The 27946-nt window shown below is 39.1% G+C and overlaps 2 protein-coding genes and 1 long non-coding RNA gene across 3 annotated transcripts in view; 1 reads left to right on the top strand and 2 right to left on the bottom strand.

The window, feature by feature from the left end:
• The window catches only part of LOC133247252 (uncharacterized), a 47211-nt gene extending 44668 nt beyond the window's left edge, over positions 1-2543 (bottom strand). Inside the window, exon 1 of the long non-coding RNA XR_009736342.1 lies at positions 647-2543. This is a non-coding gene — a long non-coding RNA (uncharacterized LOC133247252). The remainder of the gene's footprint in view (positions 1-646) is intronic.
• On the top strand, positions 1303-27599 carry USP44 (ubiquitin specific peptidase 44). Its single transcript, XM_061415781.1, has 6 exons — positions 1303-1391; positions 14578-16063; positions 18633-18828; positions 21850-21958; positions 24863-25068; positions 25889-27599. Exons 2-6 carry the CDS (start codon positions 14648-14650, stop codon positions 26086-26088), a joined length of 2127 nt encoding a protein of 708 aa, XP_061271765.1. The 5' UTR covers positions 1303-1391; positions 14578-14647; the 3' UTR covers positions 26089-27599.
• LOC133248806 (male-enhanced antigen 1-like) lies at positions 8163-8972 on the bottom strand. The gene has a single exon (XM_061419108.1). It carries the CDS (start codon positions 8921-8923, stop codon positions 8399-8401), a length of 525 nt encoding a protein of 174 aa, XP_061275092.1. The 5' UTR covers positions 8924-8972; the 3' UTR covers positions 8163-8398.
• Positions 27600-27946: the final 347 nt, after the last annotated feature.

Raw genomic sequence — 27946 nt, 5'->3', positions numbered from 1 at the left:
GAAGATAATAGGGAAGATTACAAGACAGCAGTGTGTATTTTGAGTGGGAGGAATACACTAGGGGGACAGACTTGAATTGGAAAGATAATGCATTTAAGTATATAGAAAAAGGAATGAAAGGCATATTAAGCTATACAAATCCATTCCTTATCTTTAGCCTTTAGTGAATATTACATTTTATGCAGTTGAACCTTTATGTACATATTTGGTATCTTTCAACTATTAATTGATAAAGCTACTACCATTTTGTGATCTGCAGAATAATTCCCGAGGCCAGTATCCTAGATGTTAGACTTTTCCCTTTGGTTAGAATTTTTTTCCCTTCAAATCTTTGTTGTTGGGACAGTTTTGGATAATACCCTATGAATACCTTTGTGTGCTCATTTTAAAAAAGTCATACCATTGAAAGATATTTCCCAAAATGGAACTGTTGATTAAAAGATATGAACAACAGTATTGCTTGCTTATATACTGCAAGATACTGTACCCCACTAACATATTATTAAATTTGCACGTTTGTATCGCTGGTTATCGCGTCTTTCCATTTTCCATCCTCTCCACGAGGTAGCGAAGCACAAATGGCTGTGAGCCCAGCGCAAAGTATAATAAAAGCTCAATAAATACTACTGGATTAATCTTTCCGTACCTGTCGGCTTGATTTTTCTCCAGATTTTTCTCCCTCAGTCTCTCCGCTTCGATTTTTTCGGAAACTAATTCATTACCTTCAATCGGCAATTTCAGGTAAAGTCATTTTGGACAGAGGCAACATTTTACTTCCCATTCTGGAAACTTATTTGCCCAACTGCCGTCTGAGGAAGCCAAATTCAAAGCAGTCACTGCCAGCTGAGCTCACACCCGGCTGCCTCCTCGGGAAGGAAACGTTTTCTTGAAAACTTTCTAAGCCAGTCAACGTGGGCAGATTCCGAAACGAGATGGCCGCGCGTTTCTGTCAACCAATTCGACGCTGAGTGACAGAACTTCTATGAAGGGGTAAATGTCCCGGGAATATTTTGCATCTCAGTAGCTTGGGGTTGCATCTTGGAGTTGATGCCTTCTCCCAGGCCCCGACGGGTACGACAGGTGCGAAGCCCGCCCGGGAGGAGCTTCTGCCTTCCGAGCTGAGCCACAGGTCGCGCAGGGGAACGTCTATTCCGGGATGCCTAGTTGGCGCCTAGGCGCCGGGTTCCCGCACACCTCAGTCCGCCAACCCGCGGGCCCGCAGTCGCCGCGCCGAGGCCGGGAGGCGGCTGGGGGCGGGGTCGGCCGCGGCGTCACCACTGACGTAGCCGCCCCACCGGGCCGCCGCCGCCGCCGCCGCTGCACCGGGGAGCGGGGAGCTGGGAGCGGGGCGCGGGAGACGAGCGCTAAGATGGCCGCTCGGGCTGGGGCTGGTGAGTGTGCGTGAGGGGCGCGCGGCTGCGGCGGTTGGCGGGCTGAGGCTCCCTGCGGGAGCGGAGGTCCGACGGGAGCCCCCAGGGCCGGGAGGCACCTGGCGGTGTTTTCCCACCGCGCCGGGCGCAGTGGAGTTCCTGAGGGAGGGAGACAGGGTTGCGGACAGACTCAGGGGGGCTGGCCGAGGGGCGCGTGGAGGAGGAGGTGGCTGCAGCAGCGGCGGCAGGTCCGGCGAATTTAGAATTGGCGCCTCTGGAAAGTTAAGGTGGGTCGAGCGATGCCCAGGCCGGTGCCGACCACCTCAGGAGTGCTCCGAGACGCTGCTAGCAGCCGCGTCCCCTGTGACCAGGGATGCCGCGTAGCCACTCTGTGCTTTGCTGGGGGCGGAGAGCGAGTTGGGAGAAAGGGCGAAACTGGGAGACTTGGGGATGCAGACGGGGAGTTGTGCCCTGATCTGCGTTGCGGAGCGTGGAGAAGATGTAATCGTAAATGATCGCGTCTCTGATGTGGGCCGGGGCGCTCTGCGGAGCTGGCGCTGTCGAGATAAAGCCACATCTTGCTCCTGGCTCTGCCGCCAAGTGATGCTCGAAGCGCCTCTGGGATGCTTTGGAAGGGCGGTTCTAGTCATCCTTTTATAAGAAATGTCTTGCCTTCCCTTCATTGATCGGGTCCGGGCACTGCCAGCACCTGCTGCCACTTAGACAGACTTTTGAATACCAGCTTCCTAAACCATTCCCGCTGGCTGCTAATAGGCTAACCTTCCTTGGGGCGCGTAAGAAAACAGGTCAGCATACATAAGCAGAAAAAAACTACTCAGGTTTAAGAGATGGGACTCGCCCTCTCCCTCCACCTCCGCAATAAAAAAAGAAAGTGAAACATTGTAATTGTTTAAACTGCAAATTTGAGCTGTTGTAAATGCTGGTAACTGGATAATTTTTTGCAGTTTTAATTTTGGAAGTTAAAAAAATAAACACGTCTTGAAAGAGCCTCTTCATCCTCTATCCCTGTTCCCCATTTTTAAGCCTTAATTGTCAAGCCCTGCGAATTAGGGGCTTGTAAAATTAGCATAGAAATACGACTTTCAGGCCGTGCACTTGAATTCCTTATTATCTCTTAAGTAGCTGCCTGTGGGGTAAAAGTAGAGGGGTGGTAACGTTGGGCCTAGAATTCCACTTGGAGTTGTCTTTAAAACCAGCTTTAGGTGTAAACAAGGAAAAAGAATTGACTGTTCCCTGTGTTCAAATTCTGAAAGCCAACCATAAGTTAAGCACCTGTTTATAGAATATTTCATAATCACTGTGAGATTCAATACTCAATTGTCTTGAAAGAAATGAACAGTTTGTATTCTTGGAACCCTAATCTTTTTATCCTGAGTTTAGTGTCTGGGGACCTTTGAAAAAGACTTAATACATTTTGGTTCATTTAGCCTCTCTCCCCCACACTGCAGTCTTTCTAGCTTTTTTGTTATACTAGCTTATTATTTTTGCAATGGGTAGCAGATTTTTCAATCCAGCATTTATCATTGTAGACTATTCATGTTGAAATGTAAAGACAGTCTGATATTGAACAAGTAGTTCAATACATATATTGCAGAAAGTTAAAATGTCTGGGGGCTGATTTGGTTGTGCATGCCTTATTTTTCATTCAAAATATTGATTGTCCCAAGTTTTTTAGCTTAAAAACTTTTTAATGATTGGTGAATTTGCATTTAGCATTGAGGGAGGAAAGGAACAGGCTGAGCTGACTCCATCTTGAAAAAGAAGGAAACTCCGTCTTGCACTTTCAGTGAGCTTTGGACCATGTGCCTGGTAGCCATGGGGATAACATACTTATACTGAACTGGCCTCCTGGACTGATAAACACCAGATTCCATACCAAGATTTCCCCTGGCCAAAAAGAATGTGATAATACCCTATGTAGTCAATCACCTTTGTAATCTTTATGGCACCCATTGGTGTAGGCTACAATGTATAACCAGCTGACCCTTCTGATTATGAATCATGGCTGTAACCTGATTGTATCTCCCTTTTACACTTTCCAGGCTAGGTTTAAGGAATTTGGGTATGTGGGCTTGAGCAGTACACTTAAGGTATTTAAGATTTTCACAAAAGTTGGTCGGGGTCCTTGGCTAAGAGGAGAGTCTGCCTTGGGTCTGCCTGTGTAATAAACTGCACTCCACTATCTGCATTGTCGTTCTGAGTGAGTTTGTTTCCCGAAAGGCATGGCTACAACAGTATAATAATACAATAATAAAACATTTGGAATATTTAAAATGGAAAATCTGTTGATGATTTGGGTTAAAGGTTTGGTAGAAATGTGTTTGTTTATTTGAAATTTAAATTACACTGGTGATCCTGTATTTAATCTAGCCATCCTGCTGCTGCTGCTGCTGCAAAGTCGCTTCAGTCGTGTCCGACTCTGTGCAGCCCCATAGATGGCAGCCCACCAGGCTCCCGTGTCCCTGGGATTCTCCAGGCAAGAACACTGGAGTGGGTTGCCATTTCCTTCTCCAATGCATGAAAGTGAAAAGTGAAAGTGAAGTCGCTGAGTCGTGTCTGACTCTTAGCGACCCCATGGACTGTAGCCCACCAGGCTCCTCCATCCATGGGATTTTCCAGGCAAGAGTACTGGAGTAGGGTGCCATTGCCTTCTCCATGGGTTAAAGGTTTGAAGTATATTATTCTTACCAAATTGTCTTTACTCCTCTTTTTCACAGATTTTTTTTTTTTTAGTTATAAAAAGGAATAAGGTATTATGTATACCCTCTGCCAAACTTTACACCCTTGAATCTTACTGAGTATTATTGATAGCATTTGTGGTTCACAAGAGGATTTCCTGCTTGTTGGATTGCTTGAGGGCAGTCTCTATTATATTTTATTTGTATCCATAGCACCTGACTTAACTGCTTTAACATGAAGAAAAAACCTTTGTAAATGTTGCTGAATTGGGTTTTTGATTGATAGAAGTACAGTGAAAGGCAACATGTTGGCATTACCAAGAAAACAGGAAAAAAAATGTGCTTTGAAGTTTTTCTCCTTTCTACAATGTTAGTGGGAAGACACATTGCCCTGTCCTAACAGAGTTTTCTGGTTGAGGGAGAAGAGAGGCTGGAGCACGGGCTTAGGAGTCTAATCAAGATAGGAAATGTATGTTCAGTCATTTTCTGGATTCAGTAATGGGGACAGTTTTGCCATTAGGCCCAACCCAGGCTCCTCTATCCATGAGATTCTCCAGGCAAGAATACTGGAGTGGGTTGCCATTTCCTTCTCCAGGGGATCTTCCCAACCCAGGAATTCAACCCAGGTCTCCTGCACTGCAGGCAGATTCTTTACCTACTGAACTATGACTAGGTTAAAATATAAAAGGATTCTACCAATACTGACTTCTGGCAAAGATTACTGTAAGAAGTATAATTGATTTTTCATAGCACTTTCAGACATCATAAAATTTTTGTTATAAAGAATTCATTTTACATGGAGTTGTATGTGCCATAGAAAATTAACTTATAGTTCAAGAATATACGTTGTTAGACTAGATCATAGATGTGCTAGAATAGTAGTCTGGCATTTTACACAAAGTATTTGAACTCAATTTATGACCCATAGTAGAATGCTCAAGTCTTTTTTATGAATGTTTCCCCTATTGTTACTAAGTTAGCTGCAGTAGGTTGGTATAATGATAAATATTTTGGAACAAAATTGCCTATGAAGGAAATACTTGTAAGTTGTGGTGGGTGAGGAAATCAAATAATCTGGCAGCAGAACTTGCTTTTCAGGAGTTTTTTCATATGTCATCAACTAGTTTCAGTCTCTGTGCCTCAGGAGAGGCGTGCTAGAGACTAGAAGGCCCAGGGAAAGAGTCTCCTTTATTGTTTAATAAGGAGTTTCAAGCGAGATCAGGGTAATTACAGATTCTAGATCTCTAAGGGAAGAAAGAATAACCAGAGTCTTTCTAAGGAAAAAGGAAAGGAAATAATGTCATGATTGACAAGGAGACATGCCAAAATACAAAACAGGCATAATAGCTTACCTAAGACAAGCAGGGAGAGTTTGAGAGCCTATTGTATTTATTTGTTCAATAATTAGTTCATTCAGAAATATTGAATCCCTTTCTATGTACCAGGCACTGTTCTTGACCCTGTGCATTTTATAAACATCTCTTGAGAGGAGAGGGTACTATGGCAGTGAAATAAATGGAAAGTTGAAAACTGCCTATAAGAAGTGGATAGGCTTTACTCTAACATGGTGGATGTGCCTTGCTGTGATTAGTCGCTCAGTCGTGTCTGACTCTGCAACCCCATGGACTGTAGCCTGCTGGGCTCCTCTGTGCATGGGGATTCTCCAAGCGAGAATACTGGAATGGGTTGCCATGCCCTCCTCCAGGGGATCTTTCAAACCCAGGGATCAAACCCAGGTCTCCCACATTGCAGGCGGGAATTTAAGCCACCAGGGAAGCAATACTGTGGATCATTATTTTCATTCTTATCCAAATGCATGTAAAGATTGTGGTAGGTAGTAACTCCTAAGACTGACTTATTGAAATTCGCATTTCCTCATATCTTTTATTATGGAAAATAACAAATCTTCCTACTTTTAAGAGCTTTTAGAGGATCTGTTTAGCGTATTTGGTACTTTTAAAAGAAAAATCAGTCTTGTTACAAAAAGTATTGGCTCTTTAATATCCATCTCTCTTGGGAAGTCTCAGGAGAATTTTTTTAATGAGATAAAGATGATTACTGTGACAATTTTATTTAAATATTCTACTTTACTCCCAGTGATACATTTTTTTTCTTTAGTAAGAATAGAATTTATATAAAATGTATATACCCATTTCCTACAAAACAATAGTTTGTATCCCAGTTATGAAAGTTTAAAAAATTAAGCTTATTCACATGTGGTCATTTGTATATAAAAATATTTTAGCAAAAGATGTGTGTGAAATAGTTAATCATGGATCAGAGTAGAAAGGTACATATTGTGGCACAATTTGAAAACTCTTACAGGTCATGTTAAAGGAGCTTAGATTTATCATATGGGTATATCTTTGATTTTCTCTTTTTCCTTTTGTTTCTCTTCTTTTCCCAGCTATTTGTAAGGCCTCTTCAGACAACCATTTTGCCTTTTTTGCATTTCTTTTTCTTGGGGATGGTCTTGATCACTGCCTCCTGTAGAATGTCACAAAACCTCTGTCCGTAGTTCTGGGTGGTAGGTATAAGCAATTTTGTGCTGGTGAACTATAACAAGTTGAATATTTTACCTATAATCTGATGTGGACGTGAGTTAAACCCTTGACTAACAATACCATATCTAACAAAATTTTGTTTTATTTCTCTTCTAGTCATTTTAGCTTTCTATTTTATAATTGCTTTAATGGTATGCTGCTGCTGCTGCTGCTAAGTCACTAGAGTCGTGTCCGACTCTGTGCGACCCCATAGACGGCAGCCCACCAGGCTCCCCCGTCCCTGGGATTCTCCAGGCTAATTCTAAAATAATTAGCTTTCAACAAGTCAAATTATTTTGTAAACTTCAAAGATTTGCTAAAGGAGATTTTAAAAATAAAGGTGCTTGTTCATTGATATGGTATGAAAAGTTTGAATAGCTTGGTTTTCTTTGAACAAATTAAAATTTTTGTTGTCTTTAAGCAGTGAAGAATGACAGATAAGCTTTCAGAATATTTATAAACCCATCTGTAGTTAAAATAAAGATAGCATATTTGGTTTAAAAAAAGCCTTTTCACAGCTGTTATTTGGAATTTCAAGTGTGAAACTTTTTAAAAAAATGTATGAGAAATGATATAGATAGTTTTAATCTTTACATACAGATTTCATTCAGAACATCTTGACTATTTGTATGTTGCTATTATATATAGGTACAGGTAATATTTTACCAGAATCTATATGGGGAATGCAAAAATGTTTTGTTAATTCTTTGTGAGATGAATATACTGCCAAAAATTACTTGTGCTATCTGCTGGAGCCAGTTAATACACAGCCTCTCAGCAGTGGATTAGCAAATGAAAAGAAGTGCTCTGAACCCAGGAGAAGATAAGCGTCAAGAAATACTCCCACCCCCCTTTCTTCTCTTCCAAGCTTTTAGATCTTTGTGTGATGAGGCTCCTCTGGGGATACCCTAGTAACTGTCTCTGAGCTGTGGCTCCCGGCAGCAGAGCAAACTGGAGATCCCTGGAGGCTGCAGCCTGGCTCTCTAGTTGCTGCTTTCTTCCCTGCCCTTGCCTTGGTTGTCCACCCCCTACTGGTTTCTTTCATAAATAGACTGGGTGAATGGGCCCCCTACTCTAAAATATTAATCTCGTGGTCTGTCATTCCACTATTCTGATTTCACTTCTTTGGATTTTTAAAAAGATTTTTTTCTGAAAGATCCCCTTTTAAAATGCAAATACCCCTGGGAGAGGTCAGACCTTAGTCCTCAGCTAACAAACATCTCAATTGTCAGTTAGCACCTAAATTCACCTTAGTACACATTTGCCTGAGAAGAAACCTGGCTAAAAGTGATAAAACTAGTGGGAAGCTAGCATTTATAATAATAGTAGTAGTAGTAATATTATTATTGGGAGGTAAGATGTACCTAAGAGCCAAATTGTTAGCAGCCAAGAATTGTTGTAAGTGCTTTACAAATATAAATTTCCCTATTTCCCTCATCAACCTGTTGCTATTATTACCACTGTTATTTTACAGATAAGAAAACAGGTATGTGGAACGTAAACGCTTGTGTTAAACTCAGGCATTTGGATTTCTTTTTTTTTTTTTTGGCTGTGTACATAGGGTGCTTTATTCTCCACAGAGTGATACATGCTACGGTGGGTTGGGCTTGGGCCGATGTCCCCATATGTACAGAACTGAATAAAGTGGGTCTCTGAGAAGAAGTCTGATTTGCCTTGATGTGGAGGGGAGCTGGGGAGGATGGGGATGAATGTGACACCAGGATATGTTCAGTCCTGTGCTGGTTCTGGCCTGGAATGCAGGGAGTTAGGGCAGCTCTCAGGGTGGTCACTTCCAGGCAGGGGTGGCCTGCCGGGCTTGGAGGGCCTTCTGTACCACGTCTTCCCACTGGGCATCTGATATCTGGCGAGCCCAGGCAGGAACCCCTGGTGCAGGCAGGCTTATACCAGCCATTGTCCTTTTCACCAGCTCTACATGTTCTGGGTCCATGGGAATAGAGCTGTGGTTGTTCAATGCTGTAGCTCCCTGCTCATCTTCGTCCTCACTTTCTAGTGGTGGGTCCGGCAAATGAAGCCCCAGGGCCTGGATCCGATCCTTGATATCAGCAACTACATCTTCTCCATCCCCCACTGGTGCCAGTTCCACCTCCTCTTGTTCAGGATCTTGGTTCAGAGGCTGGTAGGAGTAGCCAGCTGGTCCTGCCCCTGTTTCCTCTTGTTCTTCCTCTGGTTCCTCACTGCTCCAATCCCCAGTGCCTTCCGTGGGGCCCTGATGTGGCCCCAGTTCCTCAGTCTGATTGGGGAAGATACGTTCAGGACCCATGGTGTCGCCCCCTAGAACTACTGTTGCCATAGGGCAGGGGCCGCTCAGAGCCCGCGACCCAACCCCGAGGCATTTGGATTTCTTAGGGCTCTCTGCTTTGCTGTGAGACCTTCCCTGCTATATAGCCTCTCAGAGAGGTGGCATCTGATCAACATTTCACCATTTTGACAATTTTGCATCAAATGCAATCATGCTGTTTGATTATTGGCAACTTCCTGTTGAAGGTCAGGGGCTTTGCCATCATCTAAATAGATTTTTTAGTAACAACTGTAATGAAATTGACAAATTCCTTGTTAACTAAGAGAATGTATTTGCAAGATATAGAGGAGAAGGAAGTAAAGAGACTAGTTTATAATTTAGCACTATCTTTCCTACTTAAAACATATACAAGTAACACATTCATTATTTTGAGGAATGTGAAATATGGATTAATAAAATAATTTACAGTAATTTATCTCAGGGTCCGAGACAACCCAAAAGTGAATGAATGAATATATGTGTGTATATATACATATATTTTCTTCTCTAGGCTTTTTTTTTTTTGAGCCTTATTTTCTGAATGTTCTGCAAGATATCAACTCATACCATCTCTTTAAAATTTCAGAATGAGGGACTTCCCTGGTGGTCCAGTGGTTAAGACTCCGCACTTCCAATTCAGGGGATGTGGGTTCAGTCCTTGGTCAGGGAGTTAAGATCCTATATGCCGCATGTGTGGCAAAATAAAAAATAAATATATAAAGTAGTAGTTTAAGAATGAAGAAATTTTCTTTGAGTGTAAACAGCATTTCCCACTTCATCTCTGCAAGAAGTTGAACTGATAATTATTGTCTGTGACTTGCCAGAAATGTGTTTAACAAAATTTTCTCTGTGTTCTTTTTGTGATCCCTTTCAAATAAAAAATAACCCTAGGTTCTTCTCTTGACCTCCATATTGAGTCAGTTCTTTCAACCAATGTTTGATCTGCACTGATCTACCTCTGCTTCCATCTTGGCTTCAACAGTGCTACATCTTTAATATCCTTGTAATATCTGGAATAGAAGTCTCCTTTAATCGTACTCATCCTTCCTCTAGATCTGCCATTCACATCCCTCTGTACCTACGTATCTGATGGTGTCATTGTTCTTTATAGAATTCTAGAGTGGCTTCTCACTGCCCCTTGTAGACCGTGGAAGCAGGCTTTGGGAATGATTCAGGCAGAGAATTCTCCAGGTCCCAAGTAGCAGTTAAAAGGGAAGTTTGGAATGTATTCTTGTTCCAGGTGGCCACATCCTCTTTACTCTGCTGACTGCACATAATGAGGAACAGTCAGGAGAGCCCCCTAAAGTGTCATGGGCCCCCATTGTTTGGGTCTAAAGATAAAGTGTGCTGCTGCTCTGTGGAGAGTATACTTTCAGTGGCAGCAAGTTTCAAAAATGGGAGACCACTAGGAGCCTAACTGCAGTAATCCACTTGACTTTGGCTTTGTCCAGAGTGGTAGTGGCGGTGGTGGTGTTCAGTCACTAAGTTGTGACTAATTCTTTGAGACCCCATGGACTACAGCATGCCAGACTCTTCTGTCCTCCATTGTCTCCTGGAGTTTGCTCAGATTCCTATCTATTGAGTCAGTGATGCTATCTAACCATCTCGTCCTCTGCTGCCCCATTCTCCTTTGCCTCTTATCTTTCCCAGCATCAGAGTTTTCTCCAGGTGGAAAAGGTGAGTTGGCTCTTTGCACCAGATGGCCAAAGTATTGGAGCTTCAGCATCAGTTCTTCCAATGAATATTCAGGATTCATTTCCTTTCTGATTGACTGTTTGATCTCCTTGCAGTCCAGAGGACTCTCAAGAGTCTTTTCCAGCACAGCAGTTCAGAAATATCACTTCTTCAGCACTCAGCCTTCTTTATGGTCCAACTCTCATATGCATACATGACTACTGGAAAAACCATAGCTTTGACTATATGGACTTTTGTTGGCAAAGTGATGTCTCTGCTTTTTAATATCCGGTCTAGGTTTGTCATAGCTTTCCTTCGAAGGAGCAAGCATCTTTTAATTTCATGGCTGCAGTCGCTGTCCATAGTGATTTCAGAGCCCAAAAAACTAAAATCTGTCACTGCTCCCACTTTGATTTCCCCTTTGATTTGCCTTGAAGTATTAGGACTGGATGCCATGATCCTAGTTTTTTGAATGTTGAGTTTTAAGCCAGCTTTTTCACTCTCCTCTTCATCAAGAAGCTCTTTAGTTCCTTTTCACTTTCTGCTGTTAGAGTCTGCATATCATCTGCATATCGGAAGTTGTTGATATTTCTCCCAGCCATCTTGATTCCGGCTTGTGATTCATCCAGACTGGCATTTTACATATTGTACTCTGCATGTAAGTTTAATAGGGTAACAATATACAGCCTTGTCATACTCCTTTCTCAATTTTGAACCAGTCACTTGTTCCATGTCTGGTTCTAACTAATGCTTTTTGACCCACATACAAGTTTCTCTGAAGATAGGTAAGGTGGTCTGGTATTCCCATCTCTTTAAGAATTTTCCACAGTTTGTTATGATCCACAGTCAGAAGCTTTAGCATAGTCAATGAAGCAGAAGTAGATGTTTTTCTGGAACTCTTGCTTTCTCCATGATCCCATGAATGTTGGCAGTTTGATCTCTGGTTCCTCTATCTCTTCAAAACCCAGCTTATACATCTACAATTTCTCAGTTCATGTACTGCTGAAGCTTAGCTTGAAGGATTTTGAGCATACCTTGCCAGCATGTGACATGAAAGCAATCATATGGTAATTTGAACATTGTTTGGCCTTGCCCTTCTTTGGGATTGAAATGAAAACTGACCTTTTTCAGTCCTGTGGCCACTGCTGAATTTTCCAAATTTCCTGACATACTGAGTGCAGCACTTTAATAGCATTATCTTTTAGGATTTTAAATAACTCAGATAGAATTACATCACTTCCACTAGCTTTGTTCATAGTAATACTCTCTAAGGCCCACTTGCTCACATTCCAGGATGTCTGGCTCTAGGTGAGTGACCACACCATTGTGGTTTTCCAGGTCATTAAGACCTGTTTCGTATAGTTCTTCTGTGTATTCTTGCCATCTCTTCTTAATCTCTTCTGCTTCTGTTAGGTCCTTGATGATTTCTGTCGTTTATCATGCCCATCCTTGCATGAAATGTTCCCTTGGTATCTCCAGTTTTTGTAAAGAAATCTCTAGTCTTTCCCATTCTGTTGTTTTCTTCTATTTCTTCACATTTTTCATTTAAGAAGGGTTTCTTATCTCTCCTTGCTGTTCTCTGGAACTCTGCATTCATTTGAGTATATCTTTCCCTTTTTCCCTTGCCTTTCACTTTTCTTCTCTCCTCAGCCATTTGTATAGTCTCCTCAAGCAACTACTTTGCCTTCTTGCATATTTTTCTTAGGAATGGTTTTGATCACCACTACCTGTACAAGGTTATAAACCTCCATCCATAATTGTTCAGGCAGATTCTTCAGATCTGTCTACCAGATCTAATCCCTTGAATCTGTTTGTCACCTCCACTGTATAATCGTAAGTGGTTTGATTTAGGTCATACCTGAACGGCCTAGTGGTTTTCCCTTTCTTCAATTTAAGCCTGAATTTTGCAGTAAGGAGCTGATGATCTGAACTATGGTCAGCTCCAGATCTTCTTTTTGCTGACTGTGTAAGGATTCAGGGTGAAACAGTAGAGATAATAAGTACTCAGATTCTAGATATATTTTGACAGTAGAACCAAATATTTTTACTTAAGGATTGGTGTGTGGGGAGAGAGAGAGATTGGAGACAAGTATGATCTCAGGATTATTAACCTCAGGACCTAGAAGGATTTAGGATGATGGAGCGTATTAATCACCGATGTCTTACTTTTGCCAATAGCAACTATTGTTGTTTGCTTACTCAAATAAAATACTATATTTGAACGGATTTTGGACCTCAGGAAATCTGGAGCGCACATGTGAGGTCTGGGGTTGGTCATTTTAAATCTATGCTTGACATACCCTGTATCTAAAAGTGAAGAAATTGTGGTAGGTAGGAGTATCTGATTGCTAAGACATTTTACAAGCAAAGAGGTGGAAAGAAACCAAAAGTCAGCTTTTCCTTTGCAATTTTCTTAGGACCTGGAGGTGGCATCTGCAAGTACTGTTGAAATTCATGCTGCTGTCCTAAAAAATCCAAAACATTGATCATGCTGCACACAATGTTCTGAGTATTCTATATCTAGATCCCCAACTGCAGCCCAAAGTTTGTGTTCAATTTATGTTTAAATCAGTGAAGAAAACATTTCATGATGTCCTACTTTTTAACTAGATTTTGTTTTATTGTTTTTAGGTACAGGTGGCAGATATGTTCCTTTAATTGATAAAGGAACAAGTTTGATCAAGATCAGATTTGTTTTATTATATTGGGGTTTTGGGATTGTGGGTTTGTTTTTTGGAGTAAGCCTCTAATTTCATATAATGTTTAGGCATGCAAGAATGTAAAAGATCGTTATATTGCCACTGATTTCTTATTTTTCCTTTTTTTCTTGTTATTTCCTTATACATCCTTGCACATTCCTCAGAGTCTAGTCAAACACAAAAGACAGAAGGGGAGAATACTTTTCTCTTTTCTTAAGTCTTTTTTCTCTTTTCTTAAGTCTATCAAATCAGAGTATGTTACAGAGCCATGAATTAAATAAAGGTCATTATGGGTATACTACTGGAAAGCCAAATTTTAAATAGTATTTAAAATTAGAATATTTAATATTATTTAAATAAACAGTGTAATATTGATTTATTCACTATAGATGTGTGTCAATATTAATTGTTTACTGAACATTTGCTATGTGCCAGATATTTGGTTATCTCAGTCCTTTAACAATTCAGTGAAGGTGGTATGATTTTCCCTGTTTCACAGATGAAGTTTAGAGAAGTTAAACTGTTTGCTCAAGTCAGATATAAAGCAGTATGTGACAGAGGTAACATTCAAACGTAAGTTTTTCTACTTCAGACCCCATGCTTATAACTATATTTTAGTAACTCCACTTAGGGCTCTTGAAATGTAGATATTAGTAAGATGTATTTAGGTCTTGCCAGTCCCAATTTTTAAGAAAAAGGAATGACAGTTGGTAAATGGAATGTGGAAAGTGGTCACTACCCATTCTTTACCAGTAGATGGTAGCATAAAATTGAAAACAATGTTTTTGAAAAGGAACCGTCAGAGCAAGTAATGTATGTGTTCTTTCAGAGCAAGGCGGATGAGAGATTAGTGAAGTCCAGTACTCTTGCCTGGAAAATCCCATGGGCAGAAGAGCCTGGTAGGCTGCAGTCCATGGGGTCGCTAAGAGTCGGACACGACTGAGCAACTTCACTTTCAGTTTTCACTTTCATGCATTGGAGAAGGAAATGGCAACCCACTCCAGTGTTCTTGCCTGGAGAATCCCAGGGACAGGGGAGCCTGGTGGGCTGCCGTCTATGGGGTCGCACAGAGTCGGACATGACTGAAGCGACTTAGCAGCAGCAGCAGCAGTGTAAATTAAAAGTGAGAATTGCCTTTGGTATTATGACAGGCAGCCCAGATATTAGGACCAGTGAGAGCAAATTAACAAAATTATTCCTGGAAAAATAAAATAATTCCTGGAAAAATACCTTGTAAAAAGAAAAATATTGGCTTTTTGTTTTTCTTTTATTAAAAATTGACATTGTTCTTAGTTTTCAGATGCTTCAAGTGTTGTCAACAGAGAGTTGTTTGGATTATGTATTCCTCAGCTAGACTAAATAAATGCTAACAATGGATAAGTGCCAACACATTGGGCAGTTGCGGCTTGCTCAGGACCATTCCATCCTCAACCCGCAGAAATGGCATTGTGTGGACTGCAATACAACTGAGTCGATTTGGGCTTGCCTTAGCTGTTCTCATGTTGCCTGTGGAAGATATATCGAAGAACATGCACTCGGGCACTTTCAAGAAAGCAGTCATCCTGTTGCATTGGAGGTGAATGAGATGTATGTTTTTTGTTACCTTTGTGATGATTACGTTCTTAATGATAATGCAACTGGAGACCTAAAGTTACTACGAAGTACATTAAGTGCAATCAAAAATCAAAATTATCACTGTACCACTCGTAGTGGAAGGGTTTTACGGTCTATGGGTACAAGTGATGATTCCTATTTCTTACATGATGGCACCCAATCTCTGCTTCAACATGAAGATCAAATGTATACTGCTGTTTGGCACAGGAGAAGGATACTCATGGGTAAAATCTTTCGAACTTGGTTTGAGCAGTCACCCATTGGAAGAAAAAGGCAAGAACAATTTCAGGAGAAATTAGCAAAAAGAGAGGAGAAGAAAAGACGACAAGAACTATTAGAACATCAAGCTAAAGCAGAATTGGAAAGTATGCCTCCCAGAAAGAGTTTATGTTTACAAGCTCTAGCTCAGTCCACCACAGTAGAAATAGTTCCTGTACAGCTGCAAACCTCAGCACTGCCAGCAAAAGATAAAGTAGTATCTACCTCAGAAGATGTAAGATTGAAAAAAGCTAGTGACTCCTCTGTTAAACAAAGGCCAACAGTAACTCCTGGTGTAACAGGACTGAGAAATTTGGGAAATACTTGCTATATGAATTCTGTTCTCCAAGTATTGAGTCATTTACTTATTTTTCGCCAATGTTTTTTAAAACTTGATCTGAACCAATGGCTGGCTGTGACAGCTAGTGATAAAACAAAATCATCTTATAAGCATCCTCCAGTTACAGATACAGTGTATCAAATGAATGAATGTCAAGAAAAAGAGCCCTACTCTGTGTGCTTCAGACATCCAAGTTTATCATCAGGACTAAGTGGCGGAGCACCAACGAGTAGCAAGATGGAACTTATTCAGCCAAGGGAGCCAAGTTCACAATACATTTCTCTTTGTCATGAATTGCATACTTTGTTCCAAGTCATGTGGTCTGGAAAGTGGGCCTTGGTCTCACCGTTTGCTATGCTACACTCAGTATGGAGATTAATTCCTGCTTTTCGTGGTTATGGCCAACAAGATGCTCAGGAATTTCTTTGTGAGCTTTTGGATAAAATACATGAACTAGAGACAACTGGGACCAGGTCACCAGCTCTTATCCCTACTTCTCAAAGGAAACTTATCAAGCAGGTTCTGAATGTTGTGAATAACATTTTTCATGGACAGCTTCTTAGTCAGGTATGGATTTTTAAAAAGTCTTATTGTCATCTTGGGGAATTCATAAAGTGAAGCCTAAAAAATGCATATGCTCTGTATAGCTAATATGTTAGCGTTAGTACTGTTCTCAGGTCACATTAGATCACTTTTACAAGTATGTATGAAGACGTCAGTTCACTCCAACAGTTGTTTCACCTTCATGAGTCATTGGAAGTAGTATTAAAGCTTTATGATGGGGGTGGGGCAGGAATTAGGAAACAGAGCTTCTTAGGTTAATAATATTGCTTTCATTCTCTGAGGGTTGAGATGAGGAGTTTAATTACACAAGGAACAGATTTGGAGATACTTTTGTACCAGGAATGGTTTCAGTGCACACTTGAGTAGTTTCAGGAACCAAGAAAGTAGCCCTAGAAGATTTCCTATAAAACCAAAGGGAGCAAGGACTGAAAACTTGAACGGGTAGATAGGGAAGTTTTAAGGTAAATAGATGTTGTTTTATTTAGAAAGATCCTAAATGGTTTTCCTTTATTTTAATTACAGCTGTAAAAATTTCCCTTTGTGACAGTCACAGAACCAGAATCTTCCATCTAATGATTCTCTAGAATGAGTAGACTCTTGGGACATTACTAGACATCAGCTCTCTACTTTTCTAGAGCATAGAACTTTAAAAAATGTGTGTGTTGTTATTTTTTAACTGAGGCAGTTGAGTCACTATACACATATTCAGTTGAATAGTTTATATATTTCTATGAAGTTTATTTCACTTCATGTTTCAGAATTGTCTAGATTCTACATTGTGTGACTTAGCAAATATGAGTTGTGGTTTTGGGGGTTGCATGCAATATTATTTTCCTATCATCTTTCTCTGTCATTTTTAACTTTTTATGCAAAAGTTTAAAATACACAATTATAAATAAAAGTGATATATACCATATGCAAAACCTATATAGTACAGTAAATCTGTGTAGAAGAAAAGAAGAAAATCATACATTAGTCCCAGAACTCCACACAACCCACACATAAAACTATGACTATTTTGGTATATTTCCTTCTGGTTTTTTTCTGAATATTTATATATATTTTTGCCCTAATTATATGGTCATGTTGAATTTACCTGCTTCTTTTTCCACTTTATTTAATAATTAAGGATTTTTCGTAGTCATTAAAATATTTGGTCATTTTTTTCACATTTCAGTGTCCAGCAAATGTATATACCATAATTTTTTTAACCATTTCCCTATTGTTGACTTCTAAACTATTTCCAATTTTTCCATTATTATAATGTCACGATCAATTACTACAGTTTTTCTAATGATTTCCTTAAGACAGAGGAATTACTTTGTCAAAGGGTAGTACTTTTGATACGTGGTTGCAGATTCCTTTCCAGAAAGTTACCATTTCATGTTTTGAATAATGTGAGAGTGTATGTACTTGTTTTTTTCCTTTATGGATGAATTTTAAATTTAATAAAAGTTGTTATACCAGCACTTTGCTCTCTTCCTTTCTAATGTGTAATAAATACTTAGAAAATTGGTCATTTCAGAAGATTCAGAGGTTGGTTGCTGGAATGGCTTTTTTAACCTGCCATATTCAAGAAACTGTTCTCAAAAGGTCAAACCTTGGTCCTAGTGAGTCCCCAAACTATTAACACTAGGGGTATTCTTCTTTTCTTTGTGTCAGTGTATTAATTTAAAATGTAAATTACAATTGGCTTTTTTATTTTGTTGTGTGTTCCAGGAATATAGCTTTTGTGAAAGAGTTTAGTAGTATTTCATATCATGTGGATTATTAGATCTTTAAAGTCTGTCTTCAGTTATGGGCAGTGTTGGCATTAAATCCTGCTGAATGCTTTACCAAAGTTATTCTTTCCTTTTCCAGTTACTATATTTCCTATGTCAGAAAGGCCTCCTGTTCTTTGAGGTTCCTATATTTTGATTAGGATTTTAATGTAGTGCTGTTTGCTTTAAGTAGAAATATTTATATGTATTTTATATATACTATCTTTTGAAATTATTAGTTGGTAGGGCTTCAAAATCTGTATATGCTAATGTACTAATATAAAAGTATGCTATATTTTAAAATTTGCATATAAAAATATACTATTAGCATTTTACTTGCATTATGGTTAAGAAGTTATGGGGATTTGGGAAGAGAAAACCCATCAGTGAAAGATGAGAAAGGAAAAGGGCAAAGAAACTCAAGTCTAATAATCTAAGCACATTAAATGTATATAAATATATATTATATGTATAGACACACACACACACACATATATATACACACAGTGTGTATCTAATTAAGTGAGCCCATAGTTTGTTTGTTTTTTTTTACTAAATTCAGACTTGACTGAACTTAGTTAAAAAAAGCCCTTAGAGCTTTTTGAATGCCTCATAGTTAAAGCCCATCAATGCATAGTGTATTTATGGAAGAAAAATATTATTCCCTGAAAATAATATAAAGCAGATCATTCAGAATTCTGATAGTACATTTTCAGAAGAAAAGCTTATTTACAGGTAATGACTTCTAGTGAAAGGAGTAAATATTTTGACAGAAGGATTGTAATCTGAGAAACTAATATTTTTATTTGCAGGTTACATGTCTTGCATGTGACAGCAAGTCAAATACCATAGAACCTTTCTGGGACTTGTCACTGGAATTCCCAGAAAGATACCAATGCAGTGGAAAAGATAGTGCTTCCCAGCCGTGTCTGGTTACTGAAATGTTGGCTAAGTTCACAGAAACCGAAGCTTTAGAAGGAAAAATCTACGTGTGTGACCAGTGTAATTGTAAGTAGAGGCTGTATATTCTCTTTGTTTTTCTAAGGTTAGCAAAGAGAAACATCAATGAGGGGAAACTGGAAGAAATTCCGTAAGTAGCAGGTATAGAAATAAACTGTTTATCAAAAGAAACTTGGGCTACATATTTCTTTTTAATTGATGTTTGTGAACTACATGTTTGTTTTGCCTTATTGATGACATTAAAATATTTTTGATCCTATAGTAAGTTGTAGAAAGGATTCATAAGATAAAATTTAATATGTGAGTAGAATAAAGTCAGAGAAGGCGATGGCACCCCACTCCAGTACTCTTGCCTGGAAAATCCCACGGACGGAGGAGCCTGGTAGGCTGCAGTCCATGGGGTCGTGAAGAGTTGGACACGACTGAAGCAACTTAGCAGCAGCAGCAGCAGAATAAAGTAGTGAAGGGGAATAGTAAAAGGTATTTAGTACTGAATGAAATGATTGCTTTATGAGTCTTTTTGGTGCACATCAAAACATTGATACATAGATAACATATGTATATGTGTGTGTATACATACTTATAAAATAGGAAATAATATACATTGCTGGACTGCTGTGATGGACATTGGTTTCATAAAAACAAAGATTTATTAAAAAACCATCCATTGACTGCCTCTTCTATAATTAGTCATTGTTCTAGTCATTGTGGAAAGAGGAAAGACACTTTCAAGATGCTCACATACCTAATGGAGAAAACAGATAGACAAGGTCTACTGTGATAAGCTCTCTAATGAAAGTGAGCATAGGAACCCAGCACTGGGGGATGAAACAGCCATTTCAATTAAACAGAAGCATCCTCCTCCAGAGAAATGGTAGATAAAACCACATCAGATCTGCTACATCTTCTTCCGGTTTCTTTATCAATGTGTAGTACATGGCATTTTAAATGTTTATACTATATATTTGCAGATATTCTCCTTAATCTCCATGTCTGAAAAAAAATGACTCTAGACTCTAGGGGGTTAGAGGGAGAAGGCAATGGCACCCCACTCCAGTACTCTTGCCTGGAATATCCCATGGACAGAGGAGCCTGGTGGGCTGCAGTCTATGGGGTCGCTATGAGTCGGACGCGACTGAGCGACTTCACTTTCACTTTTCACTCTCATGCATTGGAGGAAGAAATGGCAACCCACTCCAGTGTTCTTGCCTGGAGAATCCCAGGGATGGTGGGGCCTGGTGGGCTGCCGTCTATGGGGTTGCACAGAGTCGGACACGACTGAAGCAACTTAGCAGCAGCAGGGGGTTAGATAATAAACTCCTAAGGTAACATAAAAGAAACAGTGGCTGTTCCAGCATTGAAAGAATGGCATATAAGTTGATGATGTTCCAAAACAACTTATACCAACATTGTCTTCTGAGTGCTGCCTATTATGAAATCTGTTGTAAAGAAGAGCCTAATATTTATAAGATTAGAAGAAAATAAACCTTTATTGATAAAGTGTGTATAGTGTTTATTTTCTTGAACATAAATGTGAACGGTCCTAGATGTTTTCTTCACCAAATCTGGGAGTAGAAAGATATGAAAATAAATGCAGAAAATTATAACATGTTTATATCTGCTGGGTCCACCAAATAAAGGCCTAAAAGAGCTGCTTGAATTTAATCTATAATGGCAAATGTTTAAAACTATAATTCAAGGAGTTAACATGCTTTGTCTAGCTATACTTGTACCATATATTCTGGGAGACAACCCAAAGTTAAGTCCCTAAGATCCTGCAACAGTCTGATACCTGGATCTCCAGAGCATAGACCTGGAGGAAAGACTTCTGGTGGAAAGAGGAGTTGGGTTAGAGGACAGCCTCATGGTGGACTGATTCCACTTCCTATAAGAAGCAGCTTCTCCTGTGGCTGGAGTTGTGGTTGATGTACAAGTTGAAGGATAGCTCCTGGACATCAGGAGCAAACTTTGGTAGGCAATGGCCTAGAGAGAAGCTGCAGCACAAGGTCCATAGGACGACCTCTAGAGATAGTAGAGGGTAAAAAGAATCCTCAGTTCCCCTTGTTTGAGATCTGGTACTAGAATAGCAAGACACTGAGGGAGATCTCAGCTAATCAAGGCTTGCTTTCTCAGGCGGTGCTGGGTTGGATCTCCAGGAAGCGGGGAGGGGTGCTCTGGGCAGGAAGGTTCCATGTCCATGGGATCCTGATTAGCCTCAAGAAGTAAACTGACCATGATTGATTAGACTTTGGTAAGAGTATATTAAAGTATGTGTTTAGGGAGTAATTTTCCTTTTAGTTGGCATAACCAAATCCATTTAAAAATATTATAGCACTATATCTTTCTGTTGCCTTATTTTAGGACCACATTAAATCGTGTACAGTGTATGTGGGGGATTGGTTCTAGGCACACCCGGTTATCCTAAAATCTGCCAATCTGCCAAACCATCCCTGAAGATTTCACATCTACAGATTGAACCAACCCAATCCATGGTTCGTTGAATCTGTGTGTGCGAAACATACAGTCAACTGTGTCAACTGTGATTTAAAAAACTAAAAATCTGCATGTTAGTGGACCCATGTAGTCCAAGCCTTTGTTGTTCAAGGGTCAACTGTACTTGTTTACCTGTCTGCCTTGACTAGCTCATAAGTTTTGTGTGTGTGGTTTACATGATTGTGGGATTCCCCGGTGTTTCAGATGGTAAAGAGTCTGCCTGCAGTGTGGGAGACCTGAGTTTGATTCCTGGGTCGGGATGACCCCCTGGAGAAGGAAATGGCAACCCACTCCAGTATTCTTGCCTGGAGAATCCCATGGACAGAGGACCTGTCCATGGGGGCTACAGTCCATGGGGTCACAAAGAGTTGGATATGACTGAGCGACTTCATTTTTGCTTTCTTTTACATGATTGTGAGTGTCTTGAGCAAGGCCATGCCTTTATATTTAGCCCTATATAATGCCTATAACTCAGTAGATGTTTAATGGATAATACAAGCTTGGATTATTTTGAGTTTACTCAAGCATTTCATTGTATCCTTAAATTTGCATCTCATTCTGTCTTTGATATCATAGCAAAACGTAGAAGGTTTTCCTCAAAACCAGTTCTACTCACAGAAGCACAAAAACAGCTTATGATTTGCCACCTACCTCAGGTTCTCAGACTCCATCTCAAACGATTCAGGTTAGTAGTAGAATAAAGTTTAATACTTGACTGGGAGACTTATCTACGTCTGCTTTTTTTTTTTTTTTTTTAAGGAGAAAAAATTCTGTCATTATCTCTAGCCCTAATCATAGACAACATGTTCAGTAACTATCCTTCTGATACTGTTATCTTCCCTTGTAGAATACATTGCTGATAGCAGACTCCTTGCATTTTGGTTTGCACAGTAGATTATTCTCCTAGTCTCTGCTTATAGTGTTTAATATTCAGCATGTTTTAGGTACAAAATTTTAAAATTAAAATCTATAGCTTGAGAGTATTTGACCCAATTGCTTCATGCTTGGAAAATGCCTGATGTTGTTCCATATTTTGGGGGAATATAAGGTAGAATTTTTTCCTCAAGATTATAGTCAAGCAGTCACAGAAATAATGATGAAGTAGAAATACTAAGTACCACAAACTACATAAAAATGAATTTATCAGAGCCCTAGAGGAAGGCATTAGCTGATATCTAAACATTCCCAAAGCTTCCCTAATGGCACAGGGGACTTCATGTAATTTAAATCTCAGTTCATATGTCATCTCAGGACTTTCCTGACCATCCTGTTTAAAAGTAGCACCACCAACTCTTAAGTGTCACATTACCTACCCTATTTTTGCTTCTTGGCAAAACTATCTGCAATAGTTGATTTATTAATACCTGTTTCTCTCCCCCTAAACAGAAGTTCAGTAATGACAGTGGTCATTTCATTCCTGTATTCCAAAATCCAGAACTGAGCTCAGTACATAGTACAAAATACTAAGTGAATGAATTGGGTGTATGCAGGAGGAGGAACACTTTAGCCTGAGAGCAACATGAACAAAGGTATGAAGGAACAGGAAAGGGTACACAACAAAAGGTTCAGTGGAGTCTGGGTGAGACCTGCCAGGGTGTGTGAAATCAAGTGGAATGAAAACAAGAAAATTGTTATGTCCAGGGGCTTCCCAGGTGGTGCTAGTGGTAAAGAACCTGCCTGCAAGTGCAGGAGACATAAGAGACACAGGTTCGATCCCTGGGTCGGGAAGATCCCCTTGGAGGAGGGCATGGCAACCCACTCCAGTATTCTTGCCTGGAGAATCCCATGGACAGAGGAGCCTGGTGGGCTACATACAGTTCATAGGGTCGCAAGGAGTTGAACACAACTGAAGCGACTTAGCACGCACAGCATTGTCCAGGGCCAGGTAGCAAGGCCAGGGAGCATGGAGAGGTCAGACCATATATGAGATTCTATAGATAGAATTAAAAGGGTTTAAATTTCTGGTATTTAATTGGCTACTATAAATCATTGAAGAACTTTCTGTTTTTCATAATTGCCTCTTTAATCTGCCATTTGAAGCTCACCTTAATTTAAACCTATTTGCCTCCCTTCCATCTTCTGCTGAAAATATTTGTGATGCTTCCATGCCATATTCTGATTCAGGGACCATTTTTATGCTGCTTTACCACCACATTTATCTTTTTCCTTTCTCTTCATCTATTAAAAATGTACTGTTATATTTGCCAGTATATAAAATATATAGGGCATATAAAAGGGAGAGTGGGATTGGGGAGGGGCACACAAGAGCTTTAAAAGAAACATAAGAAACAGAACATTTCTAATACCTTACAAGCTCCCCATGTATGCCTCCTAGTCCTATTCCCTCTCTCAGAAATAAAGCATGACTTTTGGTGTAGTGTTATCTTGTTCTTTTATCATTTTACTGTATTTTTATCAGCAGACAAAAAGATCCTGCTTGTCAATGGAAATAAATTATTTTCTAATTAGACAACTGACAAGTATTTAGCATCATTCAGTAAATTAAGATTTGAATTTTATGGTATGATAAAAGAGAGAAAGTGAGAATGATAGGAACTTAGGCTAAGCAAGTTCCATTATTTTACATGCTTCGTACTAAGATTAAAGGGCACTGGATGCAGGACTCTATACACTTAGTAGGGAAAGACTGGGACATGACTTTGAGCGTGGCAGGTGACAGAATTTGCAAGTCTCACCTTTAGTTCCATACAATTTTACATCCTACTAATTAAGCATTTCACATTTTTTTTTCTTCATAAAACCTATTTGCCTTTCTCCTTACTTAACCTGCTACTGTCTTAACTGCATGTTTTAATACATTGATACTACATTTTCAGCTGTTTTTTGTCATTGTACCATAGCACTCGAAGCTGGACTATAATCTCTTGTAAGAACTACCATTGATTACATTATTTTTCCCCTGTAGCACCAATTCATGCTATTTGATGATAAAAGCATTGCTTTACATGCATAGATCCAGTACTGGGAAGCATGACCAACAGACTGAGAAATTGACAGTATAGGGACGATATCTGAGTTTTGTCACTATTGGGTATTATACTGACTTACACACAGGAAGGGTCAGTTTGTTTTTTTTTTAAGTATGAAGAGCTCTTGAAGTGTTTTGAGGAATTAGAGATCCCTGTTTTGTTTGGGTTTGTTTTTTTCCCCATACCTGGCCAAGAAAAATCCAGATTATGTCTCCCAGGAACAAATTCTAGGTCCTGGGATATCCTCCTCAAAGTATTGACAAGACAGTAAAGAATTAAAAACCCTTTGGTGCCTTGAATTTCTCACTTCAAAGGGGGAATATGCCATAAGGCTGTATTTTTTCTGAAAGTTAATTTTCTTCCTATACTATCCTGTAACTACAGAAGCCAAATAATTTATTTTAGAACCTCACTGTACTTGTTTGGTAAATAAGCCTAAATTCCTCTATTGTAGCCCACTTCAGTATTGAAAGGATTTACTATTTACACTTTTTATATAGGATTGTACTCTATGCTGTCTGAGGTTTTCTATGAGTTTGGACCGGGTACGTGGTTATGGTCCCTTGACTTGGTTGATAATTTTACCGATTTGTTTGCAGATGGTCAGGACGTAATAACCGAGAGAAGATTGGTGTTCATGTTGGCTTTGAAGAAATCTTAAACATGGAGCCCTATTGCTGCAGGGAATCCCTGAAGTCCCTCAGACCAGAATGTTTTCTGTATGACTTATCTGCTGTGGTAATGCACCACGGGAAAGGATTTGGCTCAGGACACTACACTGCCTACTGTTACAATTCTGAAGGAGGTATAGATAAAAAAAAGTATTTTACCTTGGGGTAGGCTTTTGGAAGCCAGGGTTCAGTCTTCACAGATTTCTAAACTAGACACTAAGTTAATCTTAAGAAAAGCCACTTGATTTGTTTTCTTTCAAGAAGGAAAAAAAATGGGGGTTTTGTGCAGAAAATAGGGTATTCTATGATGCAGGACTGTGGTAGTTTTGTAAGGGCTGAAGGGATAAAATAGTAAGGATGGTCTCATTAGTTACGGATAAAATAGTAAGGATGGTCTCATTAGTTACAAGTCAGAAAGTGCGAAAGGCACACTTCCAAGAGTAGGTCCTCTGTTTTCTGGTTGAATTCAGTTAGTTTTGTTAAAGAACAGAGCACCTAACGAACTGGGGAATCACAGATATTTGGAACAACTTTGATTTCAAGTTCTAACTTGAAACTTTTGCTTACTGCTTCCATGAACCTTAAAAAAAGAGGTATGGACAAAAAGTCCATATAACCCAGGAAGGCAATTAACATTACCATGAGTTGTACACAATTTGCTTTATAATTTAACTGGTAAGATTATACCAGGAATTAAAGGTAGTGTCGAGTGAACAAATCAGATTCTATAACTTCAAATTACTTCTAGGACAAAGGTAGGTGATTCGAGTAACATACTGCCCAAGCTGTATTTCTAATTTAAAGAACTAAATTGGCTAGACAATTATTTTTCCTTCAAAAAAAGAAAAACCCTCAACTCTCACTGAAACTCTTTAAATCCATGTTTTCACTTATACTAGAAATTTCTAAAGTTCCTTTGTAAACATTAAGATATATTTTTGTGCTTCACTCTAGGGTTCTGGGTACACTGCAATGATTCCAAGCTGAGCATGTGCACTATGGATGAAGTATGCAAGGCCCAAGCTTATATCTTGTTTTATACCCAGCGAGTTACTGAGAATGGACATTCTAAACTCCTGCCTCCAGAATTCCTGTCTGGTAGCCAGCATCCCAGTGAAGAAGCTGAGACCTCTTCTAATGAAATCCTTAGCTGATCCAAAGACAGTGGGGGCCTTCTTCTTGTGATTTGTATATATACTTTTTAAAAGGGCTGACTTGACAATTTGGGGCTTCACTGTTTTTATTTTTACTTACTAATCAGTGCACAGTGTTTACACATTTTGTATCTGACTGCAACAGATCTTTTTACAGAGATGAAGTTAGCTTAAGTATATGTGTATCAATGTCAGCAGGTAATTTTTGTTAAATACTTGGGAGTTTTAAACTTTTAGTGTTTACCTCAGACTGGTGTTACCTCTTGTGTTTTGATGTCTTAATTGGCTCAGATCATGAATTTGTGCAATCTTCTACTGAAGAAGTTCAGGTGGCATCATTTTATAATTTATTTTTTATAGTTATTTTCTATACAAATTCTTATCAGACAGATTAAACTTGCTTCACTAAGTCTCACCAGAAAAGGGACATTTTTTTCAGATTTGTGTATCAAATGCCCCCAAAGGAAGTTCAACTACTACAAAGTGAAATATTACTTACTCATTATCATTCAATACCCCTGAGGCTTTGTGTGACAGGACTCAGAATAGACTTTACTTTGGTAAACAGAACTTCCTCTTTTTCAAGTTTGTTGTAAAAATTATTCTTTACTTGGCATAGTCAAACTGTATTATACAAATGAAGATGACAGCTTTATAAACAGCATGTTTAAATGGCTTCAGTACTATGGACATGAAAATAATGATGGCTGAGACTTCTATTAATAATAGTGATTTGTCTGGCAGCAAACGTTTGTCCAGATTCTAATAAAGCAGTCATTTAAAAAAAAAAAAAATGTAGCAAACAGTATATTATGGTGTAATACAAGTACAGTTCAGCTTGGATATGAGTTCATTTTATATATTTAACATTAGATCTAGTTTTGTACTATTGTATCTTGAGATTTTTGGTTTAAAGGGATAGAAATCAGTCTTAAAGAGAAAAAAACTGCATAGGACATAGAACTGTTCAAAATTGGCATCTGAGCAAAATGTTCAGCATCTCACTTAGAATAAGTAACTAAAGCCAGATTAAAATGCTCTTGCTAGTATTATGTGACTACTAAAAGCCTGTTAGATATTTAAACATTGGGCCCTTTTTGAAATTAAAATTACACTTGCATTTTATTAAAAATATAGTATGAAATACTCATTGCTCTTCCCTAACAACCTTATTAGAAATCTTTAAAGTCCTACTGCTGCTAACTTTATTCGGAAAGAAGAGAATCCACTAACCTCTATAGATTTGTTAAGATCTTAGCTCGGTGTTAACTACTAGAAAATCATTTATCTTTTTTCTCAAGTAGGTTTGCTTACAGTTTGAAATCATCAGGGGCAGCTGATCATGAAGTGCAATGAGAATTTACCACTTAACAGACAAATCATTCATGCCAAAACTACAGCTTGAGTTTAAATGGCTAAGGTTTAAAATTATTCATCTATTAAATACCTATGCAAGTTGTTACCTCAACTGTTAATGTAATTATACCTCATTAAAGATTTATTGTGGTCAAGATACTTGAGTCTAGCCTTTTTTAACATCAAGGATTACTTTAAACTATACCTTATAGTGTACCTAATTTTAGTGCAACAGTTTAAAAACAACTCTGGAAGCTATGTTGTTTATAGTGGTAGAGTCACTAGCCCTTTACTTTTTAAACCCTTAAAACTAAAACCGATGGGGGAGGCTGTTTGTGTGAAGTCAAGGAAAGGGGACTATGGGAACTCTGTACTTTATGCTCAGTTTTGCTAAGAACCTAAAACTGCTCTAAAAAAAAAAATTAAGGCTACTTAACAAAACTAAAACCAAGTCAAGATTTCTTACAGTATATCTCAATGTGGATTTCTACATTCTGTTAAA

The sequence above is a fragment of the Bos javanicus genome, chromosome 5 (genome assembly GCF_032452875.1).
Source record: "Bos javanicus breed banteng chromosome 5, ARS-OSU_banteng_1.0, whole genome shotgun sequence".
Lineage (NCBI taxonomy): Eukaryota > Metazoa > Chordata > Mammalia > Artiodactyla > Bovidae > Bos > Bos javanicus.
This window is presented reverse-complemented; position numbering and strand designations above follow the sequence as displayed.